The sequence below is a fragment of the Erythranthe guttata genome, chromosome 11 (genome assembly GCF_056151865.1).
Source record: "Erythranthe guttata isolate IM_541 chromosome 11, IM_541, whole genome shotgun sequence".
NCBI classification, from domain to species: domain Eukaryota; kingdom Viridiplantae; phylum Streptophyta; class Magnoliopsida; order Lamiales; family Phrymaceae; genus Erythranthe; species Erythranthe guttata.
The window spans coordinates 18538138-18561271 of NC_142543.1; the positions used below are offsets into that span (position 1 = coordinate 18538138).

Genomic DNA, 23134 nt, shown 5'->3' on the forward strand with positions numbered 1-23134 from the left:
CACACATACACATGAATATATATGTATTATTATGCGTAGATCAACAGTGCCCGATCACCAAGTGTATTTCACCAGTATTACAAAACCGTCATTTCATGGTTTTCAACGTAGAAGAATTGTATTTTTCTATAATCTTTCTTTTAGTTGGTCTTCCACTTAGTAAAACTGGTATTTCGAATAGCAGCGTACGTCCTTTGTTTGTACGTTTTATAAACCGATCCTTCTCATTTGTAAACAATACCAAGTCAAAATTCTAACACATGATGCACTTATTTAATTTTCTTGTACTTCATCACTACGTCATGTAATGTTAGATTAACGTGCAATTAGTAGGGTTTTCAATTTTTCTATTAATTATTTAATATAATTTGGCAGAACCAAGTGGAGCAAAAATAAAATAATAATAATAAATAAAATTAAAAGGTAATTTAGAATAATGGGAGAGATTGCCAGTACAGAATCCACTTACATTACCTGACAAACTCCACATGCCCCATTTAGTTAGAGAGAGAGAGAGAGAGAGAGAGAGAGAGAGAGAGAGAGAGAGAGAGAGAGAGAGAATCCGTACTTAGCCAACCAAATTACACTGTGCCATTTGATAATTAAATAAAAAAATAATTAATGGAAATATGACCCACATATTCACACTACATTCCATCCTAATAAAATAAATTAAATTAAATTAAATAAATATTTAAAGTGGCTGCTTTTTTGTGTATGTCACATTCCCTATGAAAGCTGTGCATCCTCTGTTAAGTATTTATCCATCTGCATTTTTTTCCTTTGACACAACCAAAACACAAATAACTTCTCTCACTACAAATATATACACATATATATACATACACACACACATACATATATATATCCCATTACAAGAACATCTCTTCTTGATCTTTCTTACATTGAAGGTGCAGCAGTTGTTGAATTACTTGCAGCAGCAAATAATGTCAGCAAAGATGATGTCATCTTTATCGGACGAGAATCGCAACATTCAGAAGCAGATTGGATGCATGAACGGCTTATTACAACTCTTCGATCGTCGTCATTTCCTTACCCCCCGACGCAGCCATAAGAAGCTACTTTTAGGTATGTCAACAAAATTATTCGGTTTAAGCTGCCATTAACAAAAAAAAATCGAGTATTACGCTTTCGTATTAGGACATTGTGTAATAAATATGACATAATTAAATCTATTTTCTGTTTCTTTAAGGTTCCCAACAACAACTGGAGTCCCATAATGCAACAAAACCTGTCATGGTAAGATTCTCAACAAGTTCGTTTTTCGATTAACTAATTCTTTTTTCGGAAGTTGTAATGTAGTTAAAACAATGGCTTACAATTTTTTTTTTTCACAGGAGAAACCAAGATTGTCGACAGAGTCGTCGTCCCAAGCCACCTCGTATTCATCTTCTTCCTGTTCATCATCCGCATTCTCGTCGCTCGATCAAAATCGAAAACCTAAACAAACACAAACACAAACACCTTCAAACAGACAAAAAACCGATATTTCTCAAAAAACCCAATTCTCCGTCAAAGAAAAACAGCAGCTGAAAAAAACTCCCGATATTCGAGACCTAGTGAAGGACTCCATGCACCGAGAAGCACGTGGTGTAAATATCAAATCTTTCTCTAGCCAAGAAAGAAAAGTCACTGTAATGAAACACATGGACTCGCCCAGGCCTTTCACGCTCGCTCGTTTCTCTTACGATGGAAGAGAATCGCGGGATTCTTTCAAGACCGCGATGAAGCTCAAAGAACTCCCTCGATTATCGTTAGACAGCAAAAAGACTTCTTTACCCCTCGAGCCAAGATCATTGACCAGCCGAGTTCTACCGTTGGATCAAGAATCGGGAGGTCACAGTCACAGTAGATCGTCGAGCATTGTAGCAAAGCTTATGGGCTTGGAAGATTCTTTTCCCGATAGTACCATTTCGACAGACGAAAATTTCATTACAAAGACGAACTCGAAATCAAATTCGAAAGTTTCTGTCAGAAAATCAACTACATGTTCAAGGATTCCAGTGGAGCCAGCTCCATGGAAGCAACAAAAGTGCGGTCAAAAAACGTCTTTGCAGAGCAAGAAAGCTTCAAAAAATATCCCACATCCATCTTCGTCGGTTTACGGTGAAATTGAGAAGAGAATAACGGAGCTCGAGTTCAAACGATCTGGGAAGGATCTGAGAGCTCTTAAACAGATACTTGAAGCAATGCAGAAAACAAGAGTGAGATTGGAAGAAAGTCAAACTCCGAAAGTCAACGTCCCGGAAATGGGAACACCGAAATTGCAAGTTCGCCAAATTCAGGACCCTAAATATCGAAGGAATAATAATAATAATCCAGCACATGGAGAAAAGGCAAAAGATGTTTCACCGAGAACTTACACGAAGAAGGACGCGTGGAAAAATCAAGAACGAGCGCGAGCTTCCGAAAATTGCACTACCTCGGGAAGCGGTTTCGGTGCAGTGGGTCCCAGATCGCAACGGAATATACTCACGGCTGTAGGTGAATCTCGTACTAACACCTCATCGTTAGAGCCGAGCAGGGTCAGAAAGCACATCAGCAGCAAGAAAGTGACGGAGAAGTTTCATCAGAACAGAAAACAGAAAGTGAAATCAACGGATTCGCAGTTAAGTGACGACCAATTGAGTGAGCTTAGTAGTGAGACGAGGCAATCGAGCTACCACGGTGATACAGCTTCAATAAAATCAGAACACATGTCGGATATAGAAACAGAGGTCTTAAGTTCGATCAACACGAATACTCGAGAACAGCAGGTAAGAAAAAAGTAACATTTTTTGGTGCTATTCGATTTTGCTTACTTGATTCTTTTACCGTAACTCGACAGCTTAACTTTATTTTTTATTTTTTTATTCTTTACTCGACAGAATTCAGTGTCGCCACCAAAAGAACACATGTCGGCGGTCGAACAACCAAGTCCGGTTTCAGTTCTTGATTCTACATTCTACGGTGAAGATTCACCATCTCCAGTAAAGAATATATCAACACCTTTTAGAGGTATCGGACCATTTTCCCGACTTCTTTAACTTCTTACACCTGCTTTATAATTGCAACATGCAAAAGTTTCCGTAAACAGAAAGAAACAGTCAAAATCAGACATGTACGCACTTACACAAATCTTGCATATACTAATAATCATTCTTTGTTTTTATGCAAAACTAAATAACAGACGAGAGCCCGAGTCCCGATGAAGCAGAATGGCACGTCGAGAATCTAAATCATTCAACACACTTCACAAAATACGAAAAGAACGAAACTGCTGTAAATCACAATGGACCTGTGTATTGGAGCCTCGATCCATCTCACAGATACATTAACAAGATACTACAAGCATCAAAACTCCTCGAAGACACAACTCCAACAGCCAATCAGCTCCTCTCTTCGTGCCCTCTGATTAATCCCGACGTGTTCCATGCCCTTGAAGAAACAGAGGACCCTTTGGAGGAAGCAAATGGAGAATTCACTGAAAAGAATAATCAGATTAAGTTAAATCAGAAAATCGACAGAAAAATTGTTTTTGATGCTGTAAACGAAATGCTGGTTCGCAAAATCACTTCGGGCAGATTTTTCACACTCGGAAGGGAAAGGGTTGGCATGAAAGAGCTCGTAAAAGAAGTTTACTCGGAAATGGACAATTTGTGTAGGATGCCATATTGCAACGTTGACGACAACGATGATGGATCGATTGGACTTGTGACTGCAGATATGAAGTATCGATCGGATGAATGGACGGATCGGAGTTGTGAGTTTTCGGGTTTGGTGTTAGATATTGAACGGCAGATCTTTAAAGACTTGATAAACGAGGTTGTCATAGGTGAAGTTATGAGTCTTTCTGATTGGCCGAAGAGGCATAGTAGGCAACTCTTTAACTAGTGGTGTTTCTGTCTGTATGCGTAATTTTCCTCGTTTTTTGCTTCTTCTGAAATGATATAACTATAAGCACATATATCTCATTAACACGAAGGTGCCTTTCATTTCTTTAGTGTTTTGCTTTAGCCTATAAATAAGTATTCAGAGTAATTTTGAACAGCATCCAGATGTACGAGAAGGAAAAAGAAAAAACAAAGAAAAGAAATAGTTCTATAAGTATATGAACAACATAGGAATATGCAAACTCGTACAAGCAGCAATCACCTGTACTGAAAAGAAACAAATAAAGATAAAGCGAACGACTGCTTCAGCGAACTGCAAAGCCACATTTACAGTAGTGAACGTTAGAATGGAAGATGTTTGCAATATTATGCAACAATTAATAGTGGTAAGCAAAAACGACAAGCAATTTAGAAAATTGTCTAACCTGCATATGTATGTGCTTATCTACTTCAAAATAAAAATACTAACCTGCATCCGTAGGTAACTAGAAACTGTGATACACAGACTTCTAGGAATGAGCTCCGTCAAAATATGACTTGTAGGCAGAAATCTTTTCGGCAAAGGAAAATGAAAAAAGAATTACAGGGAAGACAGAATTGCCATTTGTTGTTGGTTCACAAAATTTAATCTCAAATTTGCATTTCTGCACTGAATTACGTCTTGGCAATGTGGTTTAGAAGTTAGAACACAAACATTGTATGCCTTGAGAGTTGACAAGTAATGCCATTATGGCCGTAAAGATCAGATCTTAAAGAAAGGAAAATATGAAAATAGAAGGAGTACACTTACAAGTAAGATTGATGAATTAAGTAGCAATGAATTCGAGCATTACTACATATGGGACTCTATAAATGCATTCAATCGGGTATAGAAAAACTGGAAAAACAAAGCTAATGATTATCATTTCACCGAGAAAAAAATTATCAATTACAAAGGTTGATGCAGGTAACTGACAACTACATACCTCAAGAACTCATTAAGAAAAGTGAGACTAGTTCCCGTTTCGAAATCTGAATACTCGTACAGATAAACTCTAGCCCCTCAACTATGACTACCCTCGAAAAAGCATAAAAATGCTAGCTAGCTCAATTAAAAAAAATTATACAGTCTCTAATCAAACACGCCTAATTTACAAGTGAGATTCTTTCAGTGGATTTCCATATTTTCCCGAAGAACTTTCTCAGCCGTCCTTTTCTTCTCATCTTCTCCATCACAATCATCACCAAACCAAAGAGAATTCTTTTCCGACCCCTCAGTCTGGCTGCACATCCCCGTACCTACGGATTTCTTACTATTTCCAAACTTAAAATGCACATTTTGCCTCTCGTTGAAAAGAATATTTCTCCTGTCCTCGGTTTCACAAGGAGCATTATTTGAAGCAGCTTCATTGGTTGACGGCATCGATTTTGATAGATGGTTATCCAACACTTTACGACTTCGATGATACCCCAGAGTTTCTTCCAAAAGTTTAGCCGGTACAACAGGCAAAAGAACATCCTTTTCTCCAAATTGAAGAGGCTGGGCAAGAAACGGGTTGCTTTCTGCTGCTAGTTTTACCTTTGCAGCATCCACTTTATCAACTACTACTCCTGCTTCAGACCCATTACAGATTAATCTTCGATGCATACTCGAAGAAGATCTTTCCACCGTCGCATCAGGCTCTTCTACCAGCAGGATTTTGTTAGCCACCTCTGTTTCTGAGTCTTTATCTGCATAAGTGTCGGGATCCGGAAACTTGGGCAACCAACTAGGTATATGTTCGTCGGGAGGATTTTCCTCTGCCTGTGCATAACTAGGGCTAAATATCCTCTCTTTCACAACAGGAAAAGCAGGAATCGAATATGCAAACGGGATTTCCTCTGCTTGGGCAACATAACGAATAACATCTCTAACAACTCCAGACCCTAAAAGGCAATGGTTAAGATCGGAAGCGCCTGGAAAACCCTGAACGGAGCCGAAATCCTCCAATCCTTGAATAACATCAAACACATTACACTGGCTCCTATTCGCTAAATTCGCGTACGAACACGCTGTTTTCCCTATATCCCTAATGTACCTCACCCCTACATCTGCAAGAACATCCAATGCAGACTGGTTAAAGCTCTGAAACCCTAAACCCTCGCAAACCTGCGCCACGGCAATTCTCGCAACGGCCTGGGCAAATTCGTCCGTTCCCAACTTCTTCTTCTTCCTATTCGACTGCTGATTCTCTCCCTCGGTCAAGCCCTTCAAACTATCCTTCCCAACCCCATCGCTCATATTCAACAACGCTTCATAATATCACATCATAATCAAAATTCAAAACCAAAATCACCTCGCTCGAACCTAAATTTAAATTCCTAATCACACAACTGCATTTCATCCGGCCAACATCACCCCGAGCAAAAACCCTAGATTTTTCCCCCTCTCGAAAGCAAAAAAAAAAAAAGAAAAAACAAAACCTACCGAGGTGAAAAAATATAGAAATATTGCAGTAGCGAACCGCTTACCTGAGATTTCTAGGGTTTAAGCACGGCGGAGATGGAGAACAACCGCGAATCAATCCGATTGAGCTCCGGCACAAAAAAAAATTGCTGATTGTAGATCAACGGAGCAAAGCTAATCAAATAGCTAATTACAAAATTGGATCTTTGGAGAATCTAAATGGTGGGGGAGGAGCCGAAGCGTCGCCGCTCCTTTATAGACGGCAGCCACTGCTTGTGAATGCTCTCACTCAGCCGCAAGCGGAGTCGCCTCTGGCAGCAAGTTCTGACTGAAATTTGTTGAAAGCGCTGTTTATATAACCGCGTTTTTAAGTTCTCGTGTTGATAATGCACGTAACTGGAGGAAAAGGAAACGGAGGGATGGAGCTCCACATATTTTTATTTTTTAATAATTAATAATGATAAATTTTACGGTAGGCCCGCCCCTTTTGTGTCTTGTAATTTTTCGTCCTCTATGTTGGTCTATTTATAGATCTAGTCCTCTAAGTTGTCTTATTTCAATTTCACATGCAATAATTTTGCAAGTTTAGCGTTTTTGGTCCTCTCTTAACTGTTTGAACTCAAATTTTACCACATGCCAAACGAATTTTACGGATTTTTCTTATACTGATTTTTAAAAACGATAATATCATCATCTAATTTAGTTTTTGATAGAATTTTTATGGCGTGAGATGACGAGTATATCAACCAAGTTAGAGCTTTGTTTATAATCTATAAATATTTTTATAACTAAATTACGATGAGGTTGTTTACCACATAATTTATCAAATAGTAGAATTATAATTTCAAGCAAAACTAGACCAAAAATGCTAAATTTGTGAAGTTATTGCATGTAAAATTGAAATAGGACAATCTAGAGGACTAAATTCTTAAATTGGCCAACATAGAGGACCATCGTTACAATTTTCCCTTCCGTTAGAACCATCTATTGTTGTAGAACAAACCAATTTGATTTCCTTATTGGATTTTAGATTTGCATTCTCCTGTTCTATTTATACATGTTATAGTTAAAATTCTCTTGTTTTGTTGTATTTCAATAATATTATTTTAATTTCGAATGTGATTTTAACCATTTTCTAGTTTAATTTTGGTAAATCTCAAAGCATGAAAATTGTAGTCATTTGAGTTATTTTTTTTAATTCAAACTCAATCAGCTAGATCGAATGTCGAGTGACAAAGTTATGGATGAATGATTTACATTTTAGATTCCAGATAACTTAATCTATCAAAGTTGTCGGCATTGTAGATTAATTTATGCATATATTTTAACCCCAACGTTAAATCTTGGTGATTCAAGTTAAATTAATAAGTTTTCTCAACGAAGTATAAATCTCGTGTTTTGAATTTTTCCAAATGCATACTCGAAAATGGTCAATAACGTCTAAATTGAAGTTGAAATAGTATTATTAAAACTGAAACGACATTTATCATATCACATAATGTGTACATCAATAATCGATAAATCTCTATAAAACTTAATGTGATATTGAATGATGTGTAAAAGATAATTAAATCTATGAATTATAATTTATAAATACTTTTTAAATATTTATTTTAGTGTCTTATAGAATATACACTAATACGAAATTGGCCCACAAATTATCTAGCCTTGAAATTTCCTTTTTTTTTTTTTTTTTTTAATACATATACCGTTTTGTGCATTGGCCCATTGGGCACAAATTGAGCCAATAGTGTGCCCAAATTCATCTTACCATGGCGGCCCAGACTAACCAATTCCTTTTTTGCCCCTTTATTTATTTATTTAATTTTTCTTTTGAAAATTAGCTTTATTAATTGGCAATAATTTGATAGAGAAGCTCAAATATCAATTAAACTAGGTAATTACGGTCACCTCCTCAAATAATGTCAAATTGTGAGAAAATCCCTAATGTTTGGGTAATTACAATCACCCATCAACTATGAGATTTCTTACATGTTCACCCTTATGGTGTCATATTCAACAGAATTTTCTAGATTTCGTGGATTGTTCTCTAGTTTGTACTCGTATTGTGCAAAAATACAGCTTCTGATTCACCACAATCTGATATGTACAAGTTAAGAGATACATCTTATGGTCATCTGGTTTCAAAATGTGGAGCTCGAATGAGGTAAAACTGGTACAAACTGAAGAATATTCCACATAATCTAAAAAATTCCACTAAATTTGACACCACATGAATGAACGTGTAAGAAAATTCATAGTTAAGGGGACTCAAATATTAAGATTTTGTAATCCCACCGTTGTTATCAACAAGTGTCATTTAGATTTTTTTTTGTTTTTACTGTATACTGAATTTCGAACACCGTTACCAAATTTTTGTTCGCAATATTGCAAGTTGCAAACATTGCATTTAATGTACTTATTATCTAGCAAAAAAGGAAGAATATAATGAAATAAACCTAAGAATATATATGCAAGAAAGACATGAACTAAAAGTAAATTTGGCTTATTAGACCATATATAAATGAATTGAATATCTAAATATAGATATAATAAATAGATACAAACTAAACCAAATGGGGACCCTCCTATGAGAAAACTTTGAGGGGGTGGTCCCTTTGTATTTACACCACTCTTTCTCTCACACACACTTAAGTGAGAGAGAACAAAACCCTAATTACTTTGTGTGCCTTTACCTCTCTCTTTCTTCTTTCTCCTTTTCTTTTTTTCATATATTAATTTGGACCACATTTCTTTTTTATATTATTGAATGAGTCCTTTAAGATTACGCTGAACTTTGCTGTTGTTTACTTTGTTGGATCTTGTGTCAATTACACACCTGTCTTATTCATCATCACCCAAACAAAACCCTTTATTTTTTCTTCCTTCCATTTTCCCTCTTCTACTTTGGCTGAATATCACTGTACCCCCTTGTACTCTCGATTACATCGATTTGCCTCTATATACTTAAAAAATTATCTCAATATGGTCCTCGTCATTTGTTTTCAGACTTTTGACAATAACACCGTTTGATTTAAGTCTGAAAATTACAAAAAAATCACACCTCCTAGTATAAATAATTATAAAAAAAAAAAAAAAATTGTTGCTGGCGTTAATGTTTAATTTTCTCGCTGTCTTGAAATTTTTATTATTATTAATTTTTTTTTAATAGTTATTTAAACTGAGAGAGTTGGTTTTGGTAAATTTAGAGCTTAGATCAAACAATGTTATTGTCTAATGTTGACAACTAATAGCAAGGGCCACATTGAGACAATTTTTTAAGTGCATGGGGGCAACTCGATGCAATCGATAGTAGGAGGAGGTAAAGTGATATCGAGCCAAAGTACAAGGGGAGAAAGTGGAATTTACCCTATATTTTATATCCATATAGTAAATTACGGTCATCCCTGAAGTAAGGTTAAATTACGAAAATCCCCTTCATGTTTGGATAGTTACGACCACCCATCAACTATGAATTTTCTTACACGTCCACTCTTGCGGTGTCAAATTTAGTGGAATCTTCTAAATTGTATGATTTTTTTTCTTCAGTTTGTACCCGTTTTATCCGATTCCGGCTCCACATTTTGAAACAAGATGATCATGAAATGTGTCTCTTAAATTAACTTGTAAATATCAGGTTGTACGTGGTGCATCAAAAACTGTCAGTTTGCACAAAACTAGTACAAACCAATGAATATTCCGCGGAATCTAGAAGATTCTGTTGAATTTGACACCATAAGGGACGACATGTAAGACGATTCATAGTTGATGGGTAATTGTACGTAATTATCCAAACATGAGGGAGATTTTCGTACTTTGACCTTACCTCAGGGGTGTTGCCCTAATTTATCCAATATGTATATATTCATCCTTGATTTGTAAGCTACAAGAATATGAACAAAGAAAGAAGAGAAAAAAGAAAGCATGTATTTGAAAAGCATTATACAGACAGGGGGACCATGCTAGGGTTTTGTTAAGCTCAGAAAAAAATCTGACCTAGGTTTTCATCTTATGAGAGAAATCATCAGAACTTAAAAAATGAAGAAGCTTATAAGCTGTATATGTAATTAAATCATGATACAATGGTTTGAGCAAATTACCTATGTAGAAAAACTGCAAATTAATTATAGTACTAATTAAATTTCTATGATCACATATATAATTTCTTGATCTAGAGCAGAAGAAACCCTAATCAAACTATGAACAAATCTTCTTGAATATAAATATATGGATCCAATAGATCAAAAATCAACCATATGAAATCACAATCATATGATCACCAATTAATAACCCTTTTCGAGCCCGGTTACCGTTTAATTAATTTCCACCGAAATCGAATGTTGGAATATGTTTATAAGCTCATCAAAAAAAAAAACAAGAAAAAAAAAAGAAACATACCACTATCATCTTTCATTTGCCTACTACGAACGGGGCTCGTTTTGTCGGTCGTGCTCACTCGCGGAGTTATTATTTTGCGGAGGTGGGAAATAATAAGGCTGAAACTGAAAAAAGTGGCCGAAATTCTGCAAATCTTGATCACCGTTGTATTGAGACGAAGAAGAAGCCAATCCGAGGCTTACGGGCGGTTGAGATAGCGTTAAATTCGACGGATATTCCCACCTCAAAAATGAATTATTATTATTATTATTATTAATATGATTATTCATCAAACTCGAAAAGGAAGCCGGATTATTTTGCACGACCGATGACGACGACGACCTCGAGAGGAAATTGTTGTACTGTCTAGTAATTTCCTCCTCTTCATCGTCGTTCCTCGACCAATTACTACCCGTCTCGTTTCTCTCGCCCGAAGACGAAACGACGACATCGTTGAATTTCATTACCGGATCGTAGTTTTGAATATTCTGCATTATAGGGATTTGTTGGAGAGGCGGGAGAAGGTCGATATCGGCTTTCGCGGCTTCGAGAAGCCAATCGACCACTTTGCTCGGCTGGTTCAGACCTAACCTCTCTTGAAGATCGTACAGCTGTATGGCCGTGGGAACCGATAGCCTCACGCGCCGGTCGCGTAAGCCCTTGACCGTGCACACTTTGCTGTGCCGGTCTTTGCCCCCGAACGCTCGAGAAACTCGAACGATTCGAGGGTCTTTCAATCTCGACCACGACGTCGTTGTTGTTGAGCTAGACGAGGGTTTGTCGGTTTCTTGCTTTGCTGTGAAATCTAAGTCCATCGGAATCATTTTCTCATAACTCAACAGAAAATTAAATCAGCGGCTAATTAAGTTTGGGAAAATTGCACCTAACTCCCTTAAATTCTTCTGTTATGACAAAAATAAAGGAAAATTTACACTAACATATATAAACACAATAGGCAATTAAATTCAAGAAGTACTGTCTGAAATATTAAATATATTTTTTTATATATATATATATATAGTAGCATATATATAATATATATATAAGAAATACTTACTTAGGTTTAATTTTGTGTGAAACCGCCATTGTTGAGAGAGAGTTGTCTGAGTGTATGTGGTTGTATGTAAGAGAAGAGGAAACTCAGTTTCAGAGTGAAGATGTGTATATATATATATATGTATGTATATGTATAGATATAGTTAAAGAATTATTAGATGTGAGTAGTGAGATATATGCTGGAGTTCAAACCGACCATGCCCCATAAGAAAGAAAGAATTGGCTCACAGGAAGCCACGTGGACACAGTGGAAATTATTAACCCATAAACGTGCTTGTCCAAATCATATCAAAAATTCTAATTACTTCTAGTTCTAACGACTTATGTTTGTGGAATCAATTCGTTGATTTTTTTTTTTTTTAGGTTTTTTTAATTAATGTTCAGCTGTTAATATAAGATGGATTTTAATTAACCTACCTCTTTTTATTTTTGTTTTCCATTGTAAATTTAGAGAAAAAAAAAAAGATGCCCTTTATTAAATTATAAGGTCTTTGAATATATACTAAAAATATAGATATTTTCGTTAATATATAAATTATCCCTGAGGTGAGATCAAATTACGAAAATACCCCTCATGTTTCGATAATTACAGTCACCCACCTCAACTGTGAATTTTTTTTAAACGTCCACCCTTATGATGTCGAATTCAAAATAATCTTCGGAATTATGTGGAATGTTCTTCAGTTTGAACTCGTTTTGCGCGGAAAAAAAAGAGAGTTTTTGATGCACCACAGTATGATATTTACAAGCCAATATAGTCACCATCGTATGATCATCTCTTGTTTCAAAATGTGGAGCTCGAATGGGGTAAAACATGCACAAATTGGGAGAATATTCCATATAATCCAGAAAATTAATTATATTCCACTAATTAATTTGATAAGATTCAAGATTTTTTTGTAATAAAAATTGTAATAACAATGTTGATTATTGGGGAAGATGAATGTATACATACATATTTGAATGTGACAGACTATTAAAAGGGCAAATAAATTAAATTCAACTCATGAGAATAATAACTACTCTAATATATATATATCAGGCTTCAAAAGTTGTAAACCTCAACTTGTTCTTGGCCTGAGGTGTGAGGGACCAACTCATTTTCATTAAGTCCCAATCCCAATGTGTGTGTGTGTGTGTGTGAGAGAGAGAGAGAGAGAGAGAGAGAGAGAGAGAGAGAGAGAGAGAGAGAGAGAGAGAGAGAGAGAGAGAGAGAGAGAGAGAGAGAGAGAGAGAGAGAGAGAGAGAGAGAGAGAGAGAGAGAGAGAGAGAGAGAGAGAGAGAGAGAGAGAGAGAGAGAGAGAGAGAGAGAGAGAGAGAGAGAGAGAGAGAGAGAGAGAGAGAGAGAGAGAGAGAGAGAGAGAGAGAGAGAGAGAGAGAGAGAGAGAGAGAGAGAGAGAGAGAGAGAGAGAGAGAGAGAGGACCACATAGTTTTTCCTTTGGTGCAGACAGATTTTTCAGTAGAGCATGCTGAGTAGTTGGATTTGAACTAGTGATACATTGCAAGATTTTATTATTAATTGACTCTTATAAATCTTTTCTTTATATATATATATATATATATACAGAGACGTGTTGATATATGATGATGATGAGTAATTGTTTTTTTCTTTAAATGAATATATAAAAAGATGGAGTGAAAAAAGAATCTTCAAAATTGTGCCACTTTTGGCATCATCAAATGATTAGCTCTTTCTTGTGAAGTAGCTACTGGATATATTATTTGGATTGTGCTGCACCATTATTCTAACATACCCCAATTCATCAAAACCATTTATTATTTATTAATTTTTTGCACCACGTTTCTGCCAGATTTAATTGTTCACACTATGAAAAAGAAAGCTCTTTTGAAATCCCAGAAATAAATTAATAATAATTATTACATATAATTAAGATATGAAATTGAAATCATTTATAACAATTAAGTGGTATATATATAATTAAGTGGCGTATTTAATTAAGATATGAAAAATTATGTATGTATGTATGTATGTTCGAGGTAGGTTTGATAATTAATTAATAAATTAATTGATATAGAATTAATTATATGTCTGACAGATTATTGAAAACATTATGTCTGTGATGTATCAGCAAAAAAAAAAAAAAAAAACACTTTTATTCTGTTTAATTAATAAGTTAGAAGCTATATATTATATAGCTGGAAAGGTGATCTTAATTATATTCATTTAGACACCCCCCTAGCTAGCTCAAAATTTAATTGTATGTTCAAAATAATTCAGCATCTTTCATTCATATATATATATATATATGTATATATACATATCAACATTATCACTATAATTTTATGTCTTTTTTATTGTCTATTGTGAGTTTTTTCCTTTTAACTACATTTCATTGACGGGGCAACGTATAAATCAACGTACGTTTTAGGAGGCAAAATGCTATTTATATACGTTATGTTTGAAATATATTTTCGAAGCTAAAACGATAAAAATACGAATATCGACATTTTATTTGTGCGAACATCGTTTTCATTATATATATATTCTTGAAAAAAAGTTTGAAAAAATAATTTAGGAAAAGGAGAAGCAGCACATTTAACAGATGCTACTAATAATAATAAATTCCGTATCCAAATTTTCTTACATAAAATCTAAAAAAGTTGAATTATGGGATTCAAAAACCAACGTGTTATGAATGTGACATCTCATAAATGGATAAGGGATCAGACTAACTACTTTGAGGCTTGGAAGGTATAAAAATTCATGCCGCAATAGATCGATTTATTCTTCGTTTGGATGGTTTTCAATATTCAGCAAAATCGGTTGGTCGGGTCGGTTAGGTATTAATTGGCCGATAATTGTCCGACCCAACCTATACGCAGCCCTAACTGTCATACATGCGTTAATCAAATCATTTTTCGTATATATATTGGGGTGAAAGTCGGATGTATCGGAATCAGCCTTTTCGGAAAATTTCCAAAAAAATTCGGAAGTAACAAATTAATTCCAATTCCAATTCCTAAATTTTCGGAATTAAAAAATTCATTCCAATTCCAAAAGGCCCGCAAATTTCGGAATTTCAGAAATTTTTCGGAATATCACATAAGTTATAAAATTTCAAAACTTGGCGGAAATTTCTGAAAATTTCATAATTTTCCAAAAATAAGAACATCTACGTCGATAAACGTAAAACTAATAACTACTAATTTCAGTTCAAAAGAAATAAATCAAAATAAACCACATCATAATATTCATTAAAACTTCCGACAACAATTCAATATGTCAAAATCCTAAAACGCAACCTTAATAAAATTAATGCTTCAGAAAACAAAAAGAAAAAAGAAAAAGAAAAAAAAAAGTATTATATAATACATATATTTTATAGGTGCATTTTTGAAAAAAAAATCGGAATTTTCGGAATTAATTTCGGAAATTAAATCGGATAAGAAATCGGAAATTCCAATATTATAATATGATTCCAATTTCAATGCAAAAACATCGGAAGAAATCGGAAATCGGAATTTCGGAAGTCGGAATGCAAAAAGTTGTTCCAAAATCATAACTTTTCAGATCGGAACCGGCGTAAATTGTTTCAACTTGCACCCCTATATATATATATATATATATATATATATATATATATATATATATATATATATATATATATATATATATATATATATATATATATATATATATATATATATATATTGGTGATTTGTTAGAGTAAATAAGATTATTTTGAATATTTGTAATTAGTTAGGTTTATTTGCCTAGTGAATTTGTTTAAGGGTCCACTATAAGAGTATTATTGAATGTACTATGCTCCTCTTTTTAGCTTTATTTTGTTGGGAATTGGTAATAATAATTAAGTAGACAATGCCTCGTTGCAATGTAAGTTATTCTGCCTGTACTTAAAGTTAGCATGTGATTATTTTATTTATGTCGGATCTAAGTTTTTAATTTTTTGTCGGAGAATGTCTGGTAAAAATTCAAAAAATAAATTAATTAGTTGATCAATCAATATTGATTTAATAAAAATAAAAAATAAGAGAAAATTATTTCTAAATTGTTCTTATTTATAATAAAAATACCCACTTATTTGAAGTTAAGTAGTTCCATAAATCCGATCACATGTCATATACATGAACAAAAGTTCGTACACTCAAAAGAGGCCCGGGAAATAGAAAAGCCCGAACAAAGGCCCGAATATATAATTATAGAACCAATTATATAATTATCGAACGGTATAAGTTATAGAAACATTCAACCTCAGAATCGGACTCGTCTTACTCCATTCGAATTTAATCGATAGAACAATAAAGTGGGATAAAAAGGATGATATATTTTTATGGTCTTGAATATGAGCATGGGAAATTCAAATTACAAAATTACAAAATTAAAAAAAAAAAAAAAAAAACAAAAGTTTATAATTCTGTCTTATTAATATTTGCAGCAGCATTTAATCCGTTTGATCACTCACTTTCACCAATTTAATAATTTGTTTGTATCACAAAGGGCATAACTGTCATTTTCATTGGGCAAGAGATGAACACAGTTCCTGCATTAAACAGAGACAGATGAATAGTAGAGATAAGACAATATTTTTCCCTGAGCTTGCTTCCAAATCAGGGTTCAGTGGACAATTTTATTTCCTCCCTTTTGTGTGTACCTAAAAATAAAAAAAAAATAAAAAAATCACATGTTTTTCTATCATTTTTCGATTATTAATCGTCTTTGTTCAAATATCACTTCTCTTACTAATTCGTCTTAAAAATTAAAAATCACGTGCAATTTTCGATTATTAATTCGTTTTTGTTATGAACTAATCAATATAATCACATGCAATTTCCAACATAAACTCTACGAACGAAAAAAATCTAATAACACAGTAATCAACACGAGTCGAGATTACGTGGTTCGGATCAGAGTGACACTAGTCATCGGAGGGAGCGGCATGAAGATATATATTTCTCACCAATCAGAGTTAAAAACAACAAATAGTGCATGGCAATGATTTTTTTTGTTTAGGGAAAAAAGAATCTTGAATGATTTTCTCTAAAAAATATTTATAGGGTAAATTACAATCACCCCCTTGAGGTAAGGTATACTTATAAAATAACCCCTCATTTTTTCCATAATTACATCCACCCCCTTGTAATTTGTAGATTTCTTGCATTAACATCTTACAGAAGGATGTGGATGTAGGAAATTTATAAACTATTTGGGGGCTGGATATAAGTTTTCAAAAATAAAGGTATTTTTTCGCAATTACACTTTACCTTAGGGAGATGATTGTAGTTTATCCAAAAATATAATATATGAAACTGATTGGCCTTTGCTAAAAAAAAAAAGAAATTAAAGAAAAAAAAAACCCAAACAAATTGATGGGCCTTAGCCGAAATAGTAATGACCTTAAATCCGTGCATGAGCCCAAATTTATGTTTCATAGCCCAGTTTGGCCCATTTGAGATAATTATGCTTAATTAAAGGCTTAATCCATATTATGTTAATCGCATGTGTAAATACTAATTAGTCCTTAGTCACAATAAACAAACGAATTTTGTTGGAACAAATTTGACATTCTTTTTTTATGGGTCGAATAAACGTATTCAAGAGTCAAGACTGATTTGTCATGTCAACAACTTGAGCTTTTGTTTTAATTATTAGGGGAAATTAGAGAAAATTAGTGAAAAACCCCCTTGAATTTTCAATGAGATGGACCCACCATTTGGAAATAAGTAGTTTACCTTGTCTTCTTTCGCTGCATTCTGGATTCAACTGGATGTGAATCGACTGTGTTGTTTGCGTAGTTGATTAAAATATTAAAGGGTATATTAGATCTAAAAATAATAAATCGACTATAAAAAAATATAGTTAATTTGTTAATCGACTATAGTCGATTACGTAAACTGTCACATGCCGATACTAAAATCCATGGCAGAAAAACTAGAGTGTATCGAACGGAATGCGGTGGTCAAAGCCGTAGAGGAGGAAGTTGCCAGTATGTGAGAGTAGCATTGTTTCAGTTCCGACGGTGATGTGTTTGAATCTAGACGGTGGTGTCTCGTCCTTGATATTCAAACTTCTCGAAGGTGGTTAATGTTTTTTCATGTACGGACATCGAGCCTCGGCGCCGGTGGAGGCATTTGGTGTTCAGATGGTGGTGCCTCAACGACGGTCGTCAGTTAGAAGGAGGTAATTCGAAACAAGATGAAGAGAAGTGAGTAGGACTAATATTTAATGTGAAAAATGACTGTGGACGTCCCCTATTAATAAAATCCCCTAATTATTAATCTTGAAATCAAATCTCAAATAACTTTAATTTATTTTGCAATCAAATTTTATTTTTAAGACAACATAGAGAAACTAGATCATAATCTTACTCAATGCCCATTTTCATCTAATTATAATAAAACTATTATCATTAATTACTATTTTAACAAATTATGATAAGATTATTATCATTAGTTACTATTTTTAACAAATATAAATCAAAATTAAAAAAATGTTTAAAAATCCACGACAAGCAGTCTCGCTCAGTCTCTTATTTTTCCCGTCGCCGATTCTCTCTCTCTCTCACACACACAAAACACACACACACAATCTCTCTCTCTCTCTCTCTCTCTCTTTCTCACTCCAAAATTCGCCGTCTCTTCTCTCTCTACACTCCCCCGTTCATCTCACTCTCGCTGTAGTCGCAAATCAAGGTCCTCTAATCAGGTAAACGATCAATTTCACTACATTAATCAGATCATGCCAAGGTCATTTTCATTTGATTTATTTTAATTATTTTTATGTGCGTGATCACCGACGAAATGTGAAGATTTTTTTGTCGCTGTTTTTACACCGATCGAGAATGTGTTGCGTTTGTAGATGAATTTTTGTACATTCCGCAGTTCATTTTCGCTGTTACCTTTTGCGTCGAGGGTTTTGTTGTTGATTTCTCGTCACTGTTAGATCTGCTGGTTGAATCAGTGAAACCTCCTTGTTTTCAGTTAGCTTCCGTGTTCGGTTTTCCGATTAATAGGAATGTTGATGAATAAGCATTTTTGGGGGAAGCTGTGAGGGTTTATTGTAGGCATATAAACTAGGCGATTACGGTTTTTCGGAAATGATTTCTATATTATATTTGTTTAATCGGTAAATGATATGTAAAATGTTTTGTTACTTCAGGCTCGTAAATGCTACACATGGTGAAATGCATGGGTAGTTTTTTCAATTTTGATGTACACATAATCACACACGTGTACGTGTTGATGTGTGTATAATATGTATGGATAATGGATTATACAGGTGAAGTTCACCGAGTGTAACATTGAAAAAACCTGTTACTTGTGTGCGTGCGTTTTTGTTTTTTCGTTGATAGTATTAGATTATGTTCTGCCAATGATTATGAAAATCGTTAATTGTGGATATCCGTGTTTACGGTTTGCTCGGAGGTTTGTAGGGTTTCTGTTGCTTGTCAAATTGTGTATCATTATTTTTTGAATCTATTTCCCTGTGAATGGCTTATTTGATATTTAGACTTGTAAGAGCTCTTATGTACTATCTCTTTCTTGCATTTTGTATGAAAAGATTTCCAAAGTACTATTCTAACATCGGTTTATAATCTCTTCTATGAATAGCCATGGAAAATGCAAATCCTCCGCCAACTCCTAGTGCGCAAGTGGTTGGAAATGCCTTCGTTGAGCAGTATTACCATATCCTCCATCACTCTCCGGAGCTGGTTTACCGATTTTACCAGGATTCGAGTGTGTTAAGTAGACCAGATTCTAGTGGTCTTATGACAACTGTGACGACAATGGAAGTAAGTTTGTTTGGAATTTTCGCTGAGTATTAGTTTCGTACATGAATTAGTTATTTGCACGTTCTTCCTTGAAACTGCTATTTTTGAACTTGATATGGGTTGATCGACAAGCAATATCATTGTCATTGATTTAATCTCGACATCTTGTAACTTGGTCAAAGTTTTACTTCTCAACATTTTCTCCCCTTCCTTGCATGAAGACATATTTCAAAGGGAAATTCATGTCAAAATCTTAATTCTCAACATTCTTTTTCCTTATTCTCATGAAGAAATATTGCAAATGGAAATTCATGATATTAGGTGTTACTTCTCTAGCAATCGCATATTAGGTACTATGATCACCGTTTACTATTAACTTAGTCAAAATCAGTTTCTGCGTCATTCTTTTTATTGTACTCTATTTTAATAGACCCAACTCTTATGATTTGAGCAGATGCTCAAGTAATTATCTATTTGATCGACTTAATTAGATATAACATCTTTATCCACAAGTCTAGCTCTGGCGCTTATGCAACAATCAGTGACATAATGTTTGCTCTCTTTTTCATGTTGGAGCAGAGCATAAACGATACGATATGCTCCTTGGACTACAAGAACTACAAGGCGGTGATAAAAACTGCTGATGCTCAAAATTCCTTTAATGAGGGGGTGATCGTCCTTGTCACAGGGTGCTTGACTGGAAAGGACAATATGCAAACAAAGTTCGTACAGACATTTTTTCTTGCTCCTCAAGACAAAGGGTACTATGTTTTAAATGATGTTTTCAGGTATGTGGACGAGAGTGATCCAGAAATTAGGGCAGTGGTGCCAATTGTGGTTAATGACATACCATCAAGTACTATGACACAAGATCAAGGTTCGCTTATCGTTCGAAAATCTCATTATATTACATTTGTACGTATTTGGGTTTTTTAATTACTTTCATTTGTTTGCAGAGCCTCCTCAGGTGGTTGATCCTCTTAAACCAGATGACACAACTCCTCACATGGAGGAAATTAAGACTATTGAGGAGAAAGAAAACGACAAAGTGGTCGATGAGAGACCAGTTATTGACAATAGAGATATTGTGATGGAAACTGAAGTTCATTTAAAAGAGAATCATGCATCGGTAGCAGAAGAACGAGTAACTTTGGCATCTCAAGAGGATGCTCCAAAGAAGTCATACGCATCAATTCTTAGCTCACAAACAAAGAAGGCTCCTACTAAAGTATATATTCCTGCAAATACAGCAAGAGTATCTTCTGCAAAGACTGAGAAGCAATCCATTAATCCAGTTACAGAGGCTTTGACCTCTGAAGCATCAGCTCCTCTTGCACCTGTAAATGCACCAGAAAGTGATGATTCGCAGGATGAAGGTCCATTTCTTTTCTTCGTAGTGATTTTACCAACTTATGTGTAAGAACAAAGTACCACGAGCAATCTAAGATTATTAAAAATAAGAAAGAGGAAAAACAACCCATAGACGAGACATCAATTGTTGGATATCTGCAAATTATATTTTATATGCCTTATTTCTTGCAGTTGATGGTCATTCTATATACGTCCGCAATTTGCCTCCAAATGCAACCGTTGCTCAACTTGAAGCTGAATTCCAGAAATTTGGACCTATTAAGCAAAACGGGATCCAAATCAAAAGTAATCAGGTTGGCTTCATTACAACAGTTCTTTTAGTTTGTCGTTCTATTTTCTCAGCTTATGTTGATGCTAATAGCAAACATCCTCCCTTTGCAGCCAACAGGATTCTGTTATGGCTTTGTCGAGTTTCAAGAATTCAGCTCCATGCAAAGTGCAATTAAAGTAAGTGCTCTTCAGATTCTACATTTTCCGATTATATTTTCAGATTGCATTCATAGTTAAGAATACAGTTATGATCTTGCCCTTGCACAAGAATTGTGTGATTGTGTGTGAGATCGCTTCTGAGTAGTTCATTTTGCTGCTGTCACTGTGACATGGTTTGAGCTAAACATAAGTTATAAACAATCATTATATTTGATCCTGGAATGGATCTTAAATTTGGATACTGACTCAATATAAATCGACATTTTTATACCATTGTTGTGATACCGAAATTTGTAGGGAGTTATTGCCCCAGTCTGAGATTGTGTTTTATTTTCTTTCGTTCCTCTTTTCTTCCCCAACTGTCAACTACGAACATCTAAAATCCCATTTCGACTCTGAATCTCAAATTTCCCGTTAAGACTGAAGTCTCTCTATCCTTTGTGACTGCTGTATATGAGTTCTACACAAGTTGATGCTTTGAGTTTTCATCCGACCTTTCTAATTTCACCTTATTGTACGTATTCCACTATGTAGTATATCGCGATAATCATACTGCGGATTTACTGTTTTGGGGAACTTATAATCAAGAACCGATAAATAAATATTCCCTGCTTATGTTATCGTAGCGAGCTAATGATTTAATTTTCAGGCTTCTCCTATCATGATCGAGGATCATAAGGTTTCTGTGGAGATAAAGAGAACCACAACCCGAGGTAAATCCCGCCCATATGCATTAACTTCTGATTATCTCTATTTTCAATTTAACACACTCACATTACAAATCTGCATGAAATCTGATACTTCTACCCCCCACCCCCCTTGCAGTCGGTGGAGGGAGGGGTCGTTTTACAAGTCCACGTGGAGCGTTTCGTGGAGATAGTAACTTCAGGGGTCGTGGAAACTTCAACGGGGGTCGGAGCTATATGGGAAATGACAGCTTCAGGGGTCGAGGAAATTTTAGTGGGGCCCGCAGGAGAGAAGGCTATCAACAAGGAAGAGGAACGGGCCCAAATCCTGATTTGGCTTCTCCGTAAATTCAAAGTGAGATTTATATATAAATATAAATATAATCGGTACCAATTTTGATAAGAGTTTTTACTGCATATGTGGTCACCTGAACGGTAAAATGAGACTATTCTTAGTTTAGTTACCAGTAATTCTTTTTAAATGTAGAAGGAAGGGAGGCCATTTCACAGCGTTGAGGAATGTTATTCGTAAAATGACCAAATGTTATTTGTCTGGTGAGGAGTTTTCTTGGTCTTTGCATAAATCAGTAAAAAAAATATATGGTAAAATATAAAGTAATAACAATTGCATTTTTGCTCTCATTTCATAATCATTGTTTCAAATATAAATGAAATTATTTTAAAAGAATTACACTAAAAGAATTTGGGAGAATTATGGCCAACCCCCTGAGTTATGGTCAAATTATGAAAACCTCCTCGTGTGTGGGTAATTACAGTCACCCCCCCTCAATTATGTATTACCTTACGAAAAGACCCCTCCATAGGTAAATTTAGGGATGTTAATTCGGCAAAACCGAACCGAAATTTCGGTACGCCAACATTTCATACCATTTACCGAACTAAATATACGATTTGGTTTTTGTAATAACCGAATTACATGAATTTTATGTAAAAATATTTAAAATGAGGGGTAGTTGTAATTACCCAACCAAGAAGGGTTTTTTCGTAATTTGGGCATACCTTAGGGGGTGGCCGTATTTGCCCAAAGAATTTTATCAGCTAGTATGGTCGATAATATATTGGGTAAATTATGGTCACCCCCTGAAGTAAGGCCCAATTATGAAAAAACCCCTCATATTTTAGGT

At 34.8% G+C, this 23134-nt stretch overlaps 4 protein-coding genes across 4 annotated transcripts; 2 read left to right on the forward strand and 2 right to left on the reverse strand.

Moving 5' to 3' along the window:
* The first annotated feature begins 719 nt into the window (after window positions 1–719).
* LOC105960911 (protein LONGIFOLIA 1) lies at window positions 720–4003 on the forward strand. The gene is made up of 5 exons (XM_012985122.2): window positions 720–1089; window positions 1214–1260; window positions 1359–2777; window positions 2889–3018; window positions 3191–4003. Exons 1-5 carry the CDS (start codon window positions 732–734, stop codon window positions 3892–3894), a joined length of 2658 nt encoding a protein of 885 aa, XP_012840576.2. The 5' UTR covers window positions 720–731; the 3' UTR covers window positions 3895–4003.
* Window positions 4004–4771: 768 nt separating this feature from the next.
* On the reverse strand, window positions 4772–6153 carry LOC105960912 (Bromodomain transcription factor). Its single transcript, XM_012985123.2, has one exon. The coding sequence runs from the start codon at window positions 6151–6153 to the stop codon at window positions 5041–5043; it is 1113 nt and encodes a 370-aa protein (XP_012840577.1). The 3' UTR covers window positions 4772–5040.
* Window positions 6154–10414: 4261 nt separating this feature from the next.
* Window positions 10415–11896, reverse strand: LOC105960853 (uncharacterized). Its single transcript, XM_012985061.2, has 2 exons — window positions 11753–11896; window positions 10415–11597 (listed from the first exon to the last, which is right to left on the reverse strand). The coding sequence occupies exon 2, from the start codon at window positions 11517–11519 to the stop codon at window positions 10740–10742; it is 780 nt and encodes a 259-aa protein (XP_012840515.1). The 5' UTR covers window positions 11520–11597; window positions 11753–11896; the 3' UTR covers window positions 10415–10739.
* Window positions 11897–18210: 6314 nt separating this feature from the next.
* LOC105960913 (nuclear transport factor 2) lies at window positions 18211–22544 on the forward strand. The gene is made up of 8 exons (XM_012985126.2): window positions 18211–18437; window positions 19343–19524; window positions 20083–20380; window positions 20460–20879; window positions 21046–21167; window positions 21256–21321; window positions 21953–22016; window positions 22129–22544. The coding sequence occupies exons 2-8, from the start codon at window positions 19345–19347 to the stop codon at window positions 22335–22337; spliced, it is 1359 nt and encodes a 452-aa protein (XP_012840580.1). The 5' UTR covers window positions 18211–18437; window positions 19343–19344; the 3' UTR covers window positions 22338–22544.
* Window positions 22545–23134: the final 590 nt, after the last annotated feature.